The sequence below is a fragment of the Cyprinus carpio genome, chromosome B13 (assembly GCF_018340385.1).
Source record: "Cyprinus carpio isolate SPL01 chromosome B13, ASM1834038v1, whole genome shotgun sequence".
NCBI lineage: Eukaryota > Metazoa > Chordata > Actinopteri > Cypriniformes > Cyprinidae > Cyprinus > Cyprinus carpio.
Genome location: NC_056609.1, coordinates 2,106,855 through 2,125,961, shown reverse-complemented (window position 1 = coordinate 2,125,961; position 19,107 = coordinate 2,106,855). Strand labels below are relative to the sequence as shown.

Sequence of the window (19,107 nt, the reverse complement as noted above, 5' to 3'; positions counted from 1 at the left end):
AAAATAAGGATAACAGCACTGTCTCTCTATTCGCCACGTCTTGTCCCGGAGGCATTGCATAAAAAGAAAATCAGCTCTCATTATTTTAATAGCATTGTTTTCCTGCTTCGCTGGAAATAGCTCTTCTTCCCCTACTCATTACTGTCACCATTCGGCAAATCGCATGACCTGTCAGATACCAGCCCTTGATTATGTTTGTCATCAAACAGTCTGTTGACTAACTGAAACCGCTGCAAGTATCTGCACCTTTGATACTATAACAGCATTTTTTTTTCATCCCTGGATTTCCCTTAATACATTTCCTGTGTATGCAGCTGTAACACTGGCCTTTACTTCCAATTAAAAACATGTCTACACAGGATCAATGCCAGAACACGAGTCTGAGTTGACCATCTTTGTTATAACTCTTGTGGTGTAGTGTTTCAGAGTGAAAAGAAGCTTTTAAAAATAGACAAAAATACTTCACATGACAGTCTTGCCATCACCTCCAGCAATGATGTGTTTTTCTCATTAATGCCGATTCTGATAGTGAGGTTTCTGATAGTTTGAGCTGTTGTTGAAGTATTTCACTTGATACTCAATTAAGTTCAGATGTAATTGGGTTCTTTTTCACAATGCTCCCCTTTAAAGGCATCAAACATATAATGTTTAGTTAAGGTTGTTTTATGCCAAAACAGTTATAACTTAGTTTCCTGATTATTTACAACCCTCTGTCTGCACATTAAAATTAAACGACGAGGAAGATGTTTTTGTTTGTTTGTTTGTTTGTTTGTTTAGAAGGTTACAGCATGACCTATTTAATGTCAACTCTTAATACCTTTGGAAATTGTCAGAATTGTCAGTATTTACACTGTTAACTTTTTTCTGATTTGTTAAAATAAGGTTAATGAAGTGACATAATTGCTGAACATTTTGTTTTTCCTTAATTTAATTGTTTCCAGTCTTCTTAAATATGTACATCTGAAGTTTGCTTAATTTGGTTGGTACTACCAAAATAATTTTTTGCAACTAGGCAGTGTTGTTTTTTGCATAGGGGTGGATCGGACATGTGTTATTTTATGTTTTGACTAAAGGGAAAGACCTGTTAAATGTTCAGTTAAGTTTTTGTGGTTACCATTGTGCTGAAGATTGGAGCTTGTAGTTAAGTGAATTAAGTTGATAGTGCATATTGCTCCATTCAATAAACAATAATTGCTTTAACATTAATGCAGTGACAAGTAACTTCCTACTTGTTCACTGCAAATGTTTGCAACACTAGCTACAGAAGGTATTATAAGTGTACAACAACAATTTGTTTAATCACTTTTTTTAAATAATTAGTAGTATAATGTATTGATGAATGTTATTTAGACTTTCCCTAATTTATTTTAGTGTGTCATATCTGGCAAATTTACGTGTCTTTAGTCAGCACATGGGATGGTTTATTTTTACAACTCACGTTGTCCAGAGAGGTCCAGGGTACGAGAATGTGTCTTCTCGGGATCCACAATCTCAATAGTGTACATTCCTTTATCCTTATCAGTAGGTTCAACTATCTCCAAAGTTGCCATTGCTGGGTTGCCACCAATTCTCATCCTTTCTGATGCAGCAATTTTAGAATCCCTTAAAGTACAGAGTAAATAAATGCAAAGAAACCCATTATTATCTGTTCATCACTGAGAGAATGACAAAGCCAATACAGTCACATGCATGCTTTTAACGTGTTACAACAAAGGCACGTTTAATCCCAATTCCTTTTTAAGCTCAATTGTTTGCTCATTTTCCATAGAGTAAATGGTCTCAAAACATTAGACATGCTTTTTTTCAAGTGGGGCATCAAATTAGCATGTCCCTAGTGTAAAATTAGACATAGCTGGTGTTTTTTTGTGTCACGACTGAATGTGAAATTTTCCCTGCATTAATACCTGCTCTGCGTGTGATTCAAAACGTGCAACAGGGAGAGGAAAGACCCAGAATAGCCACTTCAAAATGCTAATACAGGGATTTGAGAAGCCATGCGAGCAGGAAGAGGCTTTTCTTACTACGTTAGAATTTCACATGCTACTGAATCACCTCCAGGGCAGAGCATTAGGCAACTGCAATCAGAATGATTTGTTTTGTGTCGGCAACAGAGCGAGGAACAAGACAGACTCTTTATTCTTGTAATTTCCTATAGTTTAATAATCATTTATTTTGTACACCTCACACTGAACCAACACAAAACTATAGACCAAAATCTGAAAATCATGTTTACATGTAGAGTCATTGTCATGCCTGGGGACATGAAGAGGCATGTGCATTTCATTTTCAAGGTTATTTGTGTATCTTCTTTTATTCTAGGAAATCGTTTCAAGTGAGAGTGGAAAATGTGCATACTTTTGTTTCCAGTGGATCTTCATCTCCTCGGTGTAATATTTCATATGGCACTGAAGCATAATGCCCTCCGCAGTGCACTGAATCGACAACTCAGAGGCACTGGATCCTGTCCAGGTCCAAACAAGAAGGAAAGAGATCTTAAAATTCACCAACACAGGCTGGATGGACAAAGAGCTGCATTGCTGTGATTCACCATGTGTTAAAGCTTAGATTCTTTTGCTATTTATACAAAGATTTTGAAGTAGGCACCCAGCTACAATGAATGAGTGTTTTTCTCTTCAAGATGATCTTTTTACTGTTTTCATTTGAATTTTTTTTTTTTTTTTTTTTTTGGAAGAAAGAATAAGAATTGTTTTAGTACAATGGAAACTGAATTGGGTAGAAGTGCAGTGAATTGGTCAACCACTGTAGTTCACATTTATTGTGTATAAACAAATTTGTGAATCTGATGAAACATACTTAACCTCAAATAAAGCAATAAGCAATAAGGGACGACGCGAAGCGGAGTGCCTACAACCCACTTAGCTGTTATAAATTCACTGTAAACCATGGCTTTTTGGGGCTTATTGCTTTTATAAAATGGTCATTCCATATATGTAGGTTTCACAAAATAAAAAAGAGCAAGTAAAGTGGAATGATATTAATGAAAACATTATTCTTTCGCAAAACAATGTAGTTCCTCAGAAATCATTGTGGTTTCAACAAAGTGGTTGCCGAGCAACACACAAATGTAAACAAAGGTGTATGTTTGTAGAGTAATTTACAACAGCTTCGACCTTGGATTAACCAATCAGAATCAAGGAATGGAACTATCCGTTTAATAAATCATATTTTGTCATATTTTACCTCAAAATCAGAAAGAAATAAATTATATTTTGCTTAAAGAAAATAATAACAAATAACTTATTTTACAATTATTTTTGCAATGTGAGAAAAAAATAGCAATCACGCAGAGTTTCCTTACAAATTCTTATTACTGTAATTCACTGTCTGTGTAGAATCACAGGGAATCTATAGCCTATTCAAGGGTCCCAAGGCAATAACAGGGAAGCACCCAGGATGGATCCATCACAGGGCTCAAAAATGATATATGTTATTTAAATTATTGTTATATATTTTAGAGTTTGGACACACTTGAGTGCACTTATGTTTCTAACAATCTTTGTGAATTAACAGCTTATGTTTAAAAGCATGTAATTAGTTTTTAAAATTGTAATATAGTAGTATCTTTATCTAATGTGTATTTTAATTTTAATCAGATGGCTTTACTGTTGTGCTTATTTATGCTCTTTTTTTAAATCTGGATATGTTTTTAGAAGAATCACTTAAACACCAAATCATCATGGCACGCTTTTTAGCATAAGAGTGTAAGAGTCACCCTTGGGTTACAGTCATACAATTCATCACCAAGACCCCGACAGCTCCAGCACAGCACTAAAAATGAACTATGGGAAACTATAAAAAGTTCCTAATTGAAGTTCTGGTCCATTTTAAGTTAGATGACCAGATTTAGACTCCATGGATATAGACGATGAGAGAAGGGTGGAAGACGGTTGATTTAAAATCAGTTGATGTTAACACGAGAAAAAACATCCTGGCTTTGGATTGCAAAATGACAGACATGATAATATGTGTCATACACACCAGCGAGACGACTGAGCTTGTTAATGATGTCATCAAAAGCTGTGGGCAAGAAAAAGACATCTTTAATGCACGTTTTATGGAACATTTAACAGTGCACATTTACATTTTTCTATATTTGATAAGACAATCCTGAGAGATGGTACCTTTGCCAGAAACATCAATCTGTGACACATCTTGGCCTCTGTCATCGGTGATGGTTGCTTTATATAGTCCCACATCCCTCTTGGAGAACTAGATTATCAGGATAAAAAATGTAAGAAAAAAAATACAGCATCTCACAAAAACAGGCCACCTGAGTGATGCTTTTTTTAGAGCATTACCGGCAGAATAGTTTTTGTGCTACATTGTCTTGGGAGTAAATTATAGCTTTTTCATATAGTTTTATAAAAATAGTTTTGACAAAAAATGTCAAAGAATAACCAGCATTACAAAAAATTACTAAAGCACTCAATTGATTGAGACCCCTAGTTTCAATCCTCAGGGAGTCAGAAGCTCTTAAGGTTATTTCTCATGTGAAATGTTCTTATGGTAGTTCTCATAAGATGTCAGGAGCGATTATAACAAATGCAGTATAATTTTGTCATGCGTCAAGCTTCTTTATGGAAGTTGCACAAGCTGTTTTACTTTGTAACTGGGAAGAATATCGACTGAAAAAACAGAGCAATTACCCATAACAGTCCAGCAGGGATTATTTGTCTTTTTACCGAAATAACCTTAGCTATGGCACTTAGCATTGAGCATGCTTTAGTACTATTTTGATACATTTTAAACTTTGATAATGGAAAGCACAAACACAAATGTCTGTTACTGGCTGAACTAGTGGCCACGAACCCATAAATGGGTCACAGATCTGTTCTGCTCTCTGGACATGATGGAAAAAAACAATTGTAAATAATGCTAATAAATTGCAATTAGCCATATAAATGTGTATTGAATCACAATATCAGGATACTATGCATAGTAAAACATTTAAGAGAAGTAGAAAAGCTTCCCCTTATATTTAGTTGTTGACATTAAAACGCTGTGCATTAAACTCAGTTTTGTTCTGTTTTTAAGCAAATTCATTCATGCTAATGGCTAATAAAATTTAGCCCATGTGTAAGGCTTTTAGATCACTGTTCTATTGTTTTTGTATTCACTGGAAACATTAAATAACCTGGAGTATAATATTTGGGTGAACTGCTGTTTTAATACATTTCAATGTGTGATTTCAAGGCTTTTTGGTAACCTTTGACAGATTAGAGTGACATTTGACTAAACAATTTTTAGCTTCAGTGTTTATGAAATGAAGTGCTCACATTAGTTAGGGGGAACTTGCAGACTCCTGAGTTCAGGTCAGCAGGCACTTCAGAAATCACCTCTACATCGTCCTTATACCATTGGAACACAGAGTCCTTCTTCAAATTGGCCACCTGAAGGGGGTCAGACATGCAAGAAAACACCATATATCATCAGTCTGTCTTAAATTTTATATACAATTTGCTTTAGCTAAATCATTCCCATTCAACTTGCCTTGCAAACAAGAGTGACAGAGGCATTATCCCCAACTTGAATGGAGAGGAACTCCATAAAGTGAGGGCCTGGAAAAATAAAAATGGAAAATTAACAATATGGGAAACTCAAAGAATCAGTGAGCAACTATACTAAAAAACATCAACTTAAACCAGCCTAAGTGGTTTGCTACTCTTAGCTGGTCTCACAGCCTGGCTGAGATGGTTGTTATCTGGTCTAGCTGGGAGGTCAAGAGACAAAATTTGGGATTCAAAATATACTAGTCTGAGAAAAATCTACTATATAATACAGTATAAAAACTGGCATATTACCAAAATCTCTTCTAGCATGTTCTATGGAAGCAAGTCGTACAGTTTTGGAAAAACCAAGAGGGCAATGAAAGGACTTTCATTTTAGGATGAATTATTCATGCAAGCAATTGTTTTTCATCAGGGAATCGATAAGAGATTTTTGTATATAAGGCAAAGCTTGTTTGTAAACCTCAAAAAAGTAATACCAAGAATAGATTACAAAACCGCAGGTTGTAATTCGCTCTATCTGAAGTTTATTTCAACAGCTACATCAACAGGATGAGTGCAGTACCCTCTTTCACACGGATGTACTCCCTCCTTTGGTATTCCGCCTCAGCCAGCGCTGCCTTGAAGGCTGGAAAAGGAAAATAAAGCAGGAACTATAAGAGGTCAGTGAGTAGAGTTCAACAGAAGAGCACAGTCTCTCAAGATGAGAGCTGCAGAAGCCCTAGAGCGATGCTGGCTCTCACCGTTTCCCATCAGCACCAGAGAGGACTGGGCCTTGCCTCTGCCATCTTGGATCTGCACGGTGAAAGTGCCCTCGCTTTCGACAGTGAAATGATCCATCACCATCTCAATAATGCCCGTAGCTGCGTCGTGACTCATTTTAGTTTGCTGTGAAAAAGCGGGAGAGGTAAACATTTCTCTCCTGGGCTTTTCTTTGGAGGCTCACACAAATGGAACAGAAAAACATAACAGATGGTAGTATTGCAATAGAGCTGAATCTATTTATTTGGAATGGTTATGTTTTCCGGCACAGCAAAGGTCGGAGCTAAGCTTAAAGGGATAGTTCACTGAGAATGACAATTCAGTAATCAAATACAAAACCGGAATGGCTTTCTTTTTACCACAGAACACAAAAGGCATTACTTATAGCAGAAAGTCCATGCTGGCCTTTTCAGTTCAGTGAAAAGGATGCAGCAGTACTATTTTATAAAAAAAAAAAAAAAAAAATCCTAATATTTAAAATCACATCAGAGGCAGTAATTAAAGCAAAAGGAACCACTACCAAGTAATGAGTACATATACAGTAAATGAACATACTTTCCAGAAGGCCAACAATTTACTAAAAAAATTTTTATTGGTTTTATGAAGTATTCTAATTTGTTGGGATTTTTTTTTTTTTTTAATTTGAGCCAAAATCATCATAATTAAAAGAACTAATGACTTTAACTACTTCATCTGTGTGCATTGAATTTATTTCATACACAAGTTTCACATTTTGAAATGAATTACTAAAATAAATGTACATTTCCACGACATTTAATGTATTGAGATGCACCTGTATACAGGTCCTTCTCAAAAAATTAGCATATTGTGAAAAAAGTTCATTATTTTCCATAATGTAATGATAAAAATTAAACTTTCATATATTTTAGATTCATTGCACACCAACTGAAATATTTCAGGTCTTTTATTGTTTTAATACTGATGATTTTGGCATACAGCTCATGAAAACCCAAAATTCCTATCTCAAAAAATTATCATATCATGAAAAGGTTCTATAAACGAGCTATTAACCTAATCATCTGAATCAACTAATTAACTCTAAACACCTGCAAAAGATTCCTGAGGTTTTTAAAAACTCCCAGCCTGGTTCATTACTCAAAACCGCAATCATGGGTAAGACTGCCGACCTGACTGCTGTCCAGAAGGCCATCATTGACACCCTCAAGCGAGAGGGTAAGACACAGAAAGAAATTTCTGAACGAATAGGCTGTTCTTAGAGTGCTGTATCAAGGCACCTCAGTGGGAAGTCTGTGGGAAGGAAAAAGTGTGGCAAAAAACGCTGCACAACGAGAAGAGGTGACCGGACCCTGAGGAAGATTGTGGAGAAGGACCGATTCCAGACCTTGGGGTACCTGCGGAAGCAGTGGACTGAGTCTGGAGTAGAAACATCCAGAGCCACCATGCACAGGCGTGTGCTTTTGAACCCAGAAACAGCGGCAGAAGCGCCTGACCTGGGCTACAGAGAAGCAGCACTGGACTGTTGCTCAGTGGTCCAAAGTACTTTTTTTTCGGATGAAAGCAAATTTTGCATGTCATTCGGAAATCAAGGTGCCAGAGTCTGGAGGAAGACTGGAGAGAAGGAAATGCCAAAATGCCTGAAGTCCAGTGTCAAGTACCCACAGTCAGTGATGGTCTGGGGTGCCATGTCAGCTGCTGGTGTTGGTCCACTGTGTTTTATCAAGGGCAGGGTCAATGCAGCTAGCTATCAGGAGATTTTGGAGCACTTCCATCTGCTGAAAAGCTTTATGGAGATGAAGATTTCGTTTTTCAGCACGACCTGGCACCTGCTCACAGTGCCAAAACCACTGGTAAATGGTTTACTGACCATGGTATTACTGTGCTCAATTGGCCTGCCAACTCTCCTGACCTGAACCCCATAGAGAATCTGTGGGATATTGTGAAGAGAAAGTTGAGAGACGCAAGACCCAACACTCTGGATGAGCTTAAGGCCGCTATCGAAGCATCCTGGGCCTCCATAACACCTCAGCAGTGCCACAGGCTGATTGCCTCCATGCCACGCCGCATTGAAGCAGTCATTTCTGCAAAAGGATTCCCGACCAAGTATTGAGTGCATAACTGAACAAAATTATTTGAAGGTTGACTTTTTTTGTATTAAAAACACTTTTCTTTTATTGGTCGGATGAAATATGCTAATTTTTTGAGATAGTAATTTTGGGTTTTCATGGGCTGTATGCCAAAATCATCAGTATTAAAACAATAAAAGACCTGAAATATTTCAGTTGGTGTGCAATGAATCTAAAATACATGAAAGTTTAATTTTTATCATTACATTATTGAAAATAATGAACTTTTTCACAATATGCTAATTTTTTGAGAAGGACCTGTATACTGTATACACACTAGAAATATACTACAATATTACAGACAATATATCAGCCAGCATATATTCAAAATAATCTGATAACCAATGTGATACTGATAATTTGTGTATTCCTAAAATTAAATATTTTCAGTACATAATGACTTTAGTCATTTTGAAATTATTACAGAAGTCACATGGACACTGTTTATGATGCTTTTACTGTGCTGTTAAACAACTTATTTTATGTTTCATAGAAGAAATAAGGTCAAATGGGGTTCGGAGGAGTAAATAATGACAGAATCTTTATTTTGGGGTAAACTATCTCCTTTAATATAAAACTCTCTGCTTTCTGTTTATGAAATAATAAAGACATGTAGTTGTCTGTACCACTTTATTTGCAGTTGTTTACCTCACAGTTGACAAGCTCCTTGTTATTGGCAAAGAATTTGTAGGTCACGGCAGAGGAGATGCCCTCAGCTTGCAGCCAAAAGCGCATACGGCCTCTCTCTAGAATCTTATAGGCCAGTTCAGTCTTCAGAGGAATAACTGCAACACAAGAGAGGTGATGTGTGACAATCTGACATGTTGTCTTGTGTGTTGTCACCGTTCATTCACATGACTTTACACTTAAGAAATAACACATGCCAATCCTATATAAAAATATCTAGCTGAGTTTATTTTAAGCAATAAGCCATGTCCCTTGTTACAGTGAATTTGAAATGCTTAAATGCTATTGTCAGGCACAGCATGAAGCTAAACCCATTTAACTTTGGTAAAATCGCTGTAATAGCCTCAAGTGTTTTATAAAACAGTGGTACTAGTAATTAAAAAAAAAAAAAGACACTGATGTTCAATAGATAGTCACATTATTACTAATAATATGTCATGTCATACAGTTTATTATTACAGGGTCGTTTATGGTTGCCAAGCAATGTAGCAACTAGGCAGATTAAAATTCACGGTTCCCATACCATACCTGAATATTGCCATCTATCTAGATAAATTTCTACACACAGAAAAAGTTATTTTTAGCCAAAGTAATTTTTTTAGAGCAAAGAATAACTAAAAATGTAGACACACTATGGACATTTTGGAAACACAATGATTCTATACATTAACATTAGGTAATTATGCAATAATTGTGTGTCATTCCAAATACTATAACAATAACTATGAATTATCGTACCACAAATGATGTTAACAAACTAACTGTGAAATGTTACAATCATTTTCATGACTTTTTTTTTCTTTTTTAGATTCCATCATTTTACAAGCTAGGAATATTTCCAAGACTGTGGGAACCCTGAATACACTGTTCAATTAAAGTATCAAGTACACATGTTGAACATGGTTTGTGCTCAGTCTCTACTATCCAGGGTCACTCACTTGGGTTGCGTATGTCATGGCTGAGGGCCAACATCTTCTCCAGCTCTAAAATGGAGGACAGAGGCAACTATCAACACTTTCAAAGACATAACAGAAGACAACACAAATCTTTATTAGCATTATTACTTTGATTACTAAGGATCTTTGTACAATATGTAATATTACAGCAACCGCTTCACTGCAGATGATGTACAGTAGCATCCATAATACAGATCAACATACTGACAAGTATCCGACAGCCAAATCAAATAAGATTTGAATCTGTCAGTGGAATGTTTTGATAGTGTCTGGCTCTCTATATAATTTTGAGGAAGGGCATTAATAATGAAGGTGATAGTCATAATATATTAACAGGTCTCACCTTCTGCTGAGATTTTGTAGCTGGCGGAGGCACCATCAGTATGTGTAACAGACACAGAGTATGTGCCCAAATCCTCTTTGTCTGGGTTCTTAAAAAGCAAAGTTGAGCTAAAGAAACAAATGAGCAAACATTAGTGTCTGTTCAGTGGGACAACAAAAGGAAAACTAACGGAATTAAATATGCACAGTCTGTGGCATTGCCCTAAATATGCTTTGAGCTAATATGTATCCGGTCCAGATCTGGTTAGGACACATCGTACGTGTGTTTTTCTTACTGGCTGCCTGATGTCTTCACGGCGATTCCCTTAGAGAAGTCAGTAATTTCTTGGTAGGACTTCTTCCACACAAACTTTGATTTCTCCGCCATTTGGCAGCTTTCAAAAGAGAGATAAATGTCACCTGATTCCTCATCGACGCCACATTTGATTTCCTGGGCGCCTTCAAAATAACAAAACAAAAAAAGAGAAGAATTTGCACACAATTAAACAAGATGTACAGACTACAAAACAGTACTGTTCCCTATGATCAGAAAAAGTTGGAGAACACAATATTAAACTGATCAGATTTAAATAATGAATATTATGTCCATATACTAATTCATATATTTAATTACTAATATGGATACATATGATATTAATATTAATTAGATGATATTTTGCTCCTCTGAAGATCTAAAATGTACTACAAATGTCACATATAAAAATGTCCCGTTGATGACCTTTAACACCACTGACGTCAAATGCCATTGGTTCCAATGTGTCTTGTAACCAAATGTAATTGTATTCAAACCTGATGGAGCACCCTATTTTATTTTCCTTAGAAATCTGCTTATATTTCTGTCTGTTTGTCACACAAAGCAATAGAATGGCTTCAGAAGACGTATTATCTATTTTATTAAGGATGATATAGTAGTGTGTGCACCGCTTTTATGATAAGTCTCATTTTGTGGCTTTACAAACCCAGTTTTAATTCATTTTCATAATTTGGAAAGTAGCCATGATATTCTGGAAATTCACTTTTTCCACACAGCAAATAAAGTTATACTATTCCGGAATAAGTTTAAACCAAGAAAATAATAGCAGTATTTTAATTTGCAGTTGTGACCTTAAAGAGATATTTCTACCTGATTTAATACAAAAAGATATAAATCAATGTATATAGGTGGATAATATGTTTGATTTGAATTAAACCAGTTAATTTAGATGCTACCATTTTCAGTGTAATGGTGTAAATGCATATTCAAATTTGTTTAAAGATAATAGAAAATGAAATAAAAATTAATGAACATGCAAAGTGTGGAGAAGTTTGTGAATGATTGTTGCAGTTATGACCAATCAGACTACACAGGGCTTCCCTTCTAGGTCGTGCTATAAGGAGAACATCTCATACAACATCACACACATACTTTATATAGACAGACGAATCCACAGTGCACTCTACTGGCTGACAGCATTTTATCAGCCTCAAAACCTTTCAGGCTGCTCGGAATGAATCATCGTGGATCATCCCGTTTTCCTTATCTGTGAATGTGCAGGCAGCTGCTCCCCAAGACACTTCAGAACGCCTCCCATGGTGCCATCCACACTGCCCCGCATGGCTCTGAACTCCTCTCATTTCATCCAAAATACAGATCCCTTCTTTCAAATCCACTGATATTCAGCTATTCTGGATTCTGGGTGGTTTTGTAAGTGCTTAAAGACTATATGAATTTACAACTGACGAAACTGATTGCAACTTCTGGTTTTACTGTGCACAGTTCCAAAAAGTCAATCTTCATACTCAAGTAAAAACCACCTCTGAAATGCAACTACCCAACCGATATTCCCATAGAGGATCACATCCTCTCTAGCCAAAAGCAGGGAAACACCCTGGATGGATGACTTAAGTTACCAAGCCAATGAGGTCTATACTGAAGGAAGACATCCGTTTATCCCTTGGAGGTATGTGAACTGAAATCTGCCATTTTTGCTCATAGGCTCTCAGTTCTGGGCACAGACATTTTGAGCCAATCTGCAGCCATACATGACATGTGACTAATTCCTAACCACCCTGGTGCTGCAGCAAAAAGCTGATTGGCTAGCTCCTCACTATGCTGATATTTGACATCAAAGACATTTCCAGCCCATTTCATGCTTTTAACAGCCTTCAAGAACAAAGTAGCAAAAAAGTTCAGTAGAAAATCATCTATACGTAAAATAAATAAAAAATACATATTTTGTCGGAATATACAATAATTTTACAAAAGCAGTCAACTGAGAAAAACTGGATTTACTGCGTCTACCATGAAAGGCTAGTTTGGCCATGCTAATCAGTTAAAATCTTGACCCTTTCCAAAAACCTAGCTCTGTTCTGTTATGTAATGATTTCCCCAATATTTTTCTGTGTAAATGAATCACATTTCATATTGACTTGGAACAAAATTCCCCTTGAGGCAGAGGTTCTCCACAAATTTAACAGCTAAAATATCATTATCATTAGTTTCCAAGAGTTGTGAATAGAAATGACTTCTCTGAGAATTAAACAGTTGCAAAGCAATTTGACATTCAAACTTAATTAGATTATCATCACAAAAAGCAGCCAATCAATAAACAAGAAGAATTCTTCTTCTTACTATTATTGTTATATATGTTATAGAGTGTTTCTGGATGCTAGACACTAAATTGCTTTCACAAGTCCGACAGCTGCGCTACACAAAACTGACAGAAAACCTGAAGTAAAGAGTAGTTGCTATGGAAACAATACTTCTTCTCGTCTACTCGCTTTGGTGTTAACTGGCATGTGTTAGAATGATGCAGACCACATTGTTTTGCAAGTACTTGCAAGTTTAATTTTGTCTTGGTTTGAATCTTTCACTGTAAACAAAACCCCTTTCAAAAGTATATCTTCCAGCACCCCCAATATTCTTTCATTGAGAATCGCTGCCTTAAAGGGAGAGTTTTATATGAATATAATAAACAATACAAATTAATTATGAAGATAAAAATAAAACAAAACTCTTGAAAAAAATAATTTTCCTTAATTTAAAAAAAAAAAAAAATTAGTCTTTTATTCACATATAAACACACGCATAAACAGAGCTCATCACAAACCTCATTGGTTCTCACGCACCACATGCACACATTTGAGCTTTCGCGCTTACCATACGTGATGTGCCCTATGTATGTGTCAATCATTGTTTAGATGCAAATAAAAGCCAACATTAAATCTGTTCATCAAATGAAGTGATCATATATCTTAACAAGACTTGAATAAAATCACTTGATTCATATGGATTTGTTTAACAATGCATTTATGACCTTTTTAGTTACCTGGACTTCCAATGTAGGGCAGTTTTATTAAAAATATCTTAATTTGTGTTTTGAAGATGAACCAAAGTCTTTTGGGTTTGTAATGACATGCGGGAGAGAAACTGGTAACAGAATTTTCTAGTGATTCCTAAACTCACATTACACAAAAATGCTTTTCATACAAGTTAATTCAATGTGCATACATGCTCTAGAATAAACAGATGAAAGCAATTGTTTTTTTGTTTTTTTTTTAACTTGTAAGGTTGGTAACACTAGTATAGGGACCAATTCTCACTATTAACTAGTTGCTTATTAACATGCCTATTATTAATATATAGGCTGTTTATTAGTACAATAAAGCACATATTCTGCATGACCATAATCTACGTTATTTAGTACCTTAACTTAACAACTAGCTTACTGACTATTAATAAGCAGCAAATAAGAAGTTAACTGAGGCAAAAGTCCTAGTTAATGGTTTGTTAATGTTAGTGTGACCGTAAGGTTTTTCCCATTCATCTATGTACAAGTATTCATATTCATATATTCCCATTCGAATATGTACGTATATTCATTCACAAGTGTTTCCTTAAACTGTCTGCTCTACAGTACTGTTTTACCTGGCAGTGTCTTGATGCACACAGGGTCAGAGAGGGTTGAAGCCAAGCCAATGCCATTGGCGTTCTCTGCCCGCACACGGAACACATAAGACTCGCCTGTTTCTAGACCCTTGACCTGCAAACATTCAAACAATACATTTGATAAAGCCATAGAGAAACAGACCGGTATTCATACTCCCATGTCTAGCTGAAGCAATAGTACAAAAGATCTGAGAATATGAGTTTGACAGCACAAATCGATACCTTAAGATAGCAGTGGTTGACTGAACTTTCGTTGACTTTGCTCCAGTTATCCGAGCCTTTCTTGGATTTCTCAACAAAGTATCCAGTGATGGCACTGGCGCCGCTGTAGACAGGAGCCTTCCACTCCACCACCACTGAATCATCCCTTACTTCAGTGAAGGTCACATCATAGGCTGGACCTACCGAAGCCAAAAACAAGGAAATCTCAAGGAAATGCTCAAGTTTTTCTTGCTTTCAATTATGTTTTATATCAATTTGGTGAATCTATGTTGATAATATGTGCAGATGACATTTCAACCTAAAATGAAATAAAGAAAATGTGACTTTTGTGTAAATTACCACCCTTATTCTCATCACTGTTATTAATCTGGATTATTAAATTCAGATTTTCAACTGTAATGTAAAATATAATTTATTTGATTTTAGGGTAAAATATAACTGGAACACATTCTTTACAGCTTCCACCAGAATCACATTGGTCTTTTGTATTTCTTGTCTGGTCATGACTGTTCAATACATGAATGTCGAGAGGCAGAGAGAGGAATATAATCAGGACATAATGCAGGCCAGATCTGAACATGCATCTCTTTTTGTGAAAACAGTTATTGATCATCTTATCAGTTCACCTGAAACAACATTATCATGTTTTGAAACATGTCCTACTTATGTTATTGACACTTCAGTTTTAATGATGGTGATATGGCGGAGTGGTGATTGGCAGCATGGGGGTGGTTCCCGGTTTATTCCCTGCGGGTTAATATGAAAACAAATCCACATTTGTAGCCTTTAAAAGGGTGTTTAACCATGTTGCTGCAAAGGATCTTTTCCTCCAATAAGAACAATGTAAATCTGCTAAACAACAAGTACCCACGTAATGTTTGCCACGAGTTGTGGGTTGGAAGTCTCATGCATGAGTGTGTTTTGCACACATAAGACTTTTTACTTCCTCTAAAGTGTTCTTAGGGCAGCACATAAAACACCAAAATTCACCATATTCATATTGTGCCAAACATATATGTTTTTCTTCTGCGGAAATAAAGAGATACAACTATAAAGAATCTTCATAGAGCTCTTTTCCACCAACATCAGTTCATTGAGAAAAACTCGAAATAAAATAAAATAAAATAAAAATATCTTTGACTACCATAAATAAGAGAAACATGCCAAAGAATTGTTGTCTATTTGCATTCAGATTCTATATGGTGCAACAATATGCTGCCAAAAGACCATTAGTTCTTGAGTGTGTTGCTTTAAATATGAGGGATGGAGAATAAGATCCCAGAGCTGCAGAGGAGGGAAGAATTTCAGTGACAGGGCTCAAGAATAAGGATGGCCTGTTGGCCCGGGACCAATGTGAGAAAGTTTTGTGCCAGTTTGCAGAACTGTCAATTGCCCTTTCAGGCCAGTGCTGCATTGCCAATGGAAATCTTACATTTATTGATCTTGTACATCCTTTGTTATCCTTTGGAAACTTAAACATTTAGCTTTCTGTGATCTAATCTATATTACTGATTCAAAATGAAGTGAAGTTATAAAGTGCTACCAGTTCTGCTCACCAGGTAATAGCTGGATAACACAGAGGAAGTTTGGTCAAAAAAGCTAAAATGCCTTTGTTTTTCATTGTTTTATTTATAGATTTACATTACATTGGGGTAATTTCCAGCTTATTCTACATTTTCTTTTCCTAAGGAAAATAAATCTCTGTATAGTCATATAGAAAACAGCTAAGGGAAGATTCTTTAAAATTTCTTCTATTGTGTTACACAGAACAAACAGCAGTATACGGGTGTTCAGTGACATGAAAATTAGTAAATAGTGTTAGAATTTTAGAAGTAAAACTATGTGCACATGTCGCATTACCTGGCTCAGGCGTAGTCCAAGCCTCACATTTGAAGGGAGTGCTAGGGGTCGAGGCATCACCCAGTCCAATCATATTAGCTCCATAGACCCTAAACTGATACACTGACCCAGCTGTCAGACCTCCAGCTTCAGAAGGAAAAGTTCATTTTAGTAATTATGTTATGCATATTATAAATCAATCAATATAAGCTGATAACAATAACATGCACGTGATGCTGCAATACATGGCCACCTTGTGCAGTCTTTCCTTAATGGGTGGGACGTTGACCTCCTTCCATGTCTTCTTGGCCACATTGCATTTGTCAATGTAATAATCAGTGACGTCTGCTCCTCCAGAACGGAGGGGCTGCTTCCAGCTGAGAACCATGGATTCCCCGTCACAGTAGAGAAGAGATAAGTCATAAGGGGAAGAGGGCAGCTCTGTAGAGAAGACATATTGCTTTAGCTGGTCCTCCCCATTACTCAATGTCTTGGACTGAGAGAAACACGCGCTGGCGTGCAAGCCTCATCTCTGGCTTATAATATGCACATTTCTGAGAGAAGCATTGTGTCTGGAGGTGTAATATAGGAGGGTGGAATGCATTGGTGTAAGCCTCAAAATATGGCAGTGTTTTTTAACAAGAGAATTTAGGGCTTTATTCGGAAACATCTGCTTTGCTATCTACTGCCTACATAAACAACTGCCTTGTTAAACAGCATCACAAGCTAAAATAGAACCTAAGGTTTTTTTTTATTATTGAATTGTTTTATGGAACTACTTTTATCCAGCAAAGATGCATTAAATTAATCAAAAGTAATATTTGTAGTTCAAATAAATGCTGTTCTTTTGAACTTTTTGAAAAAGTTTGTATCACCGTTTCATATATTTTTGAGCACAAAATTAGATACATTTCTGAAAGAACATGTGACAGTAAAGACAAGGGTAATGGCTGCTAAAAAATCAGCTTTGCCATCACAAGAATAAATTATATTTTAAAATATGTGAAAAACAATAAACCGGCTAATTTTAAATTTTTATAAGAATTGTTTTACTGTATTATTTATCAACTAAATGCAGACAACAGTGAATACCTTTGGAAACAGATCCCAACATTTTGAATAGTAGTGTAAATAGAGTGTAAATTAACAAAAAAGTGGATTATTTTTAGACTTTTTTGATTATTTTAAACTTATTTTAAACCGGAATACAATTTTGATAATGAAATACTTATATTTCTAACCTATTTTTTTAGCCATCTTGAACTGAGTTCAAAGCATTATGGGACTGCATTATACACAAAGAATATCACGCTACCTTACAACTGACCAAAACGTCTTTAAAAGTAACTTGATCATGCTGACAGTCTCCATGTCAGAAGTTAAGATATAATGCTAATGGTATGATGAAAGTGGTTGTGGTTGTTGCCCATTCAAAACTTGCTATAAAAATGCTAGGGAGATATGGGAGAATTTTAGTGCAATTGCTAGGGTGTTCGGAGCTGTTGCTAGGTGCCTACTGGTGCAGGTCAAAAGAGCCCACCTTTAGGTCCCTATGATATTCTGGCCCCTGATAAGGCTACTTTTAAGGCTATTTTGTGTGTCTGTATGTTTGACTGGCAAATACAGTAAATTAAACACTCTCTTCAAGCCACACAAGTTATCAATAATGTCCATAGCAAAAAAAATGGTATGAGATTAGATATACTACATCAGAGCTGCTTGATTAAAACATCTAATTCCATCTAATAAATCAATGGAAAGAACTCATCTAATTTAATTTCCTAACCACTGTTTTTACTGGATCTGCACTTTTAGGACAAAAAGTTTCATCTTTTGAAGTCTCAGAGTATGGAATTGTCCCCCAGAGTCCAAACAGAGGATTGCTGTTAGCTAAAGCTAAAGACTTACAAAGCAAACATCTCTACAAATCATCCAGATCTGTAAAAATTTAATGGTCTGCTGGCTGAAATCATTTCTACTTGTTGACTAAGTGTCCCACAGAGACATGAAAAGTAAAAACATTCTGACTCATTTAGTATAAATAATTAAACCAATTTAGCAAATGGTATGAGGTTTGAGGGAAATATAAAGATTTTTAAAACCTCTTCCATGTAACTGTCTACTAGGGATGGGTGGTATGATATCTCATGTATTTATTTTGTGATGGTTACATTACACCAGAAATAATTGTACATATCACACATTTACATTATATATATATATATATATATATATATATATATATATATATATATATATATACAATGTAAACAATTTTAATTCTTTCATTCATTCAAATGGAATCTTATCAATACTTTTTTTAGCAAACTTAACAAAGGAAGGTTTTTCATTATATTTTGTTTTTATTTGTAAGTTTGTATTTGTTCACACCTGACTTGATGTTATAGTGCATTATGCATGGTACTGTAAAATCACTGTAACATACATTCTCTGATGGGCTTTAATAAACACTATAGCAGAATATCTACTGGCATTGGCACATTTCACCGCTCTGCTCTACTGTATACTAAAGAAACCTTTGATGTTTAGAATTCATCTGTTCTGTTGTTATTGTGTGGCAACTTTCCTGAGCACTTCCTATGAATAAAGATAAATAAAGCCCTTTCCAGCCTGTTGTAAAGTCATTAAAAAGAAGTCTGGTGGGCCATTTCTGGTGGGTGCTTTTCTTTTTGTCATTTGTACACCGTGGGTTTATCAATACCAAACACCTCCTGCTG

At 35.8% G+C, this 19,107-nt stretch overlaps 1 protein-coding gene across 2 annotated transcripts in view; it reads right to left on the bottom strand.

Annotated features, from left to right (window-relative positions):
• The window catches only part of LOC109068548 (myomesin-2-like), a 44,931-nt gene that overhangs the window by 11,254 nt on the left and 14,570 nt on the right, over window positions 1-19,107 (bottom strand). For both annotated transcript variants that reach the window (XM_042736238.1, XM_042736239.1), the window contains 16 exons: window positions 16,623-16,810; window positions 16,391-16,517; window positions 14,531-14,709; window positions 14,288-14,402; window positions 10,656-10,818; window positions 10,382-10,488; window positions 10,021-10,065; window positions 9,044-9,180; window positions 6,272-6,416; window positions 6,094-6,156; window positions 5,512-5,579; window positions 5,298-5,411; window positions 4,143-4,230; window positions 4,000-4,038; window positions 2,356-2,461; window positions 1,439-1,602 (listed from right to left, as the gene is read on the bottom strand). In XM_042736238.1, coding sequence (XP_042592172.1) covers window positions 1,439-1,602; window positions 2,356-2,461; window positions 4,000-4,038; window positions 4,143-4,230; window positions 5,298-5,411; window positions 5,512-5,579; window positions 6,094-6,156; window positions 6,272-6,416; window positions 9,044-9,180; window positions 10,021-10,065; window positions 10,382-10,488; window positions 10,656-10,818; window positions 14,288-14,402; window positions 14,531-14,709; window positions 16,391-16,517; window positions 16,623-16,810 — 1,848 coding nt within the window. The remainder of the gene's footprint in view (window positions 1-1,438; window positions 1,603-2,355; window positions 2,462-3,999; window positions 4,039-4,142; window positions 4,231-5,297; window positions 5,412-5,511; window positions 5,580-6,093; window positions 6,157-6,271; window positions 6,417-9,043; window positions 9,181-10,020; window positions 10,066-10,381; window positions 10,489-10,655; window positions 10,819-14,287; window positions 14,403-14,530; window positions 14,710-16,390; window positions 16,518-16,622; window positions 16,811-19,107) is intronic.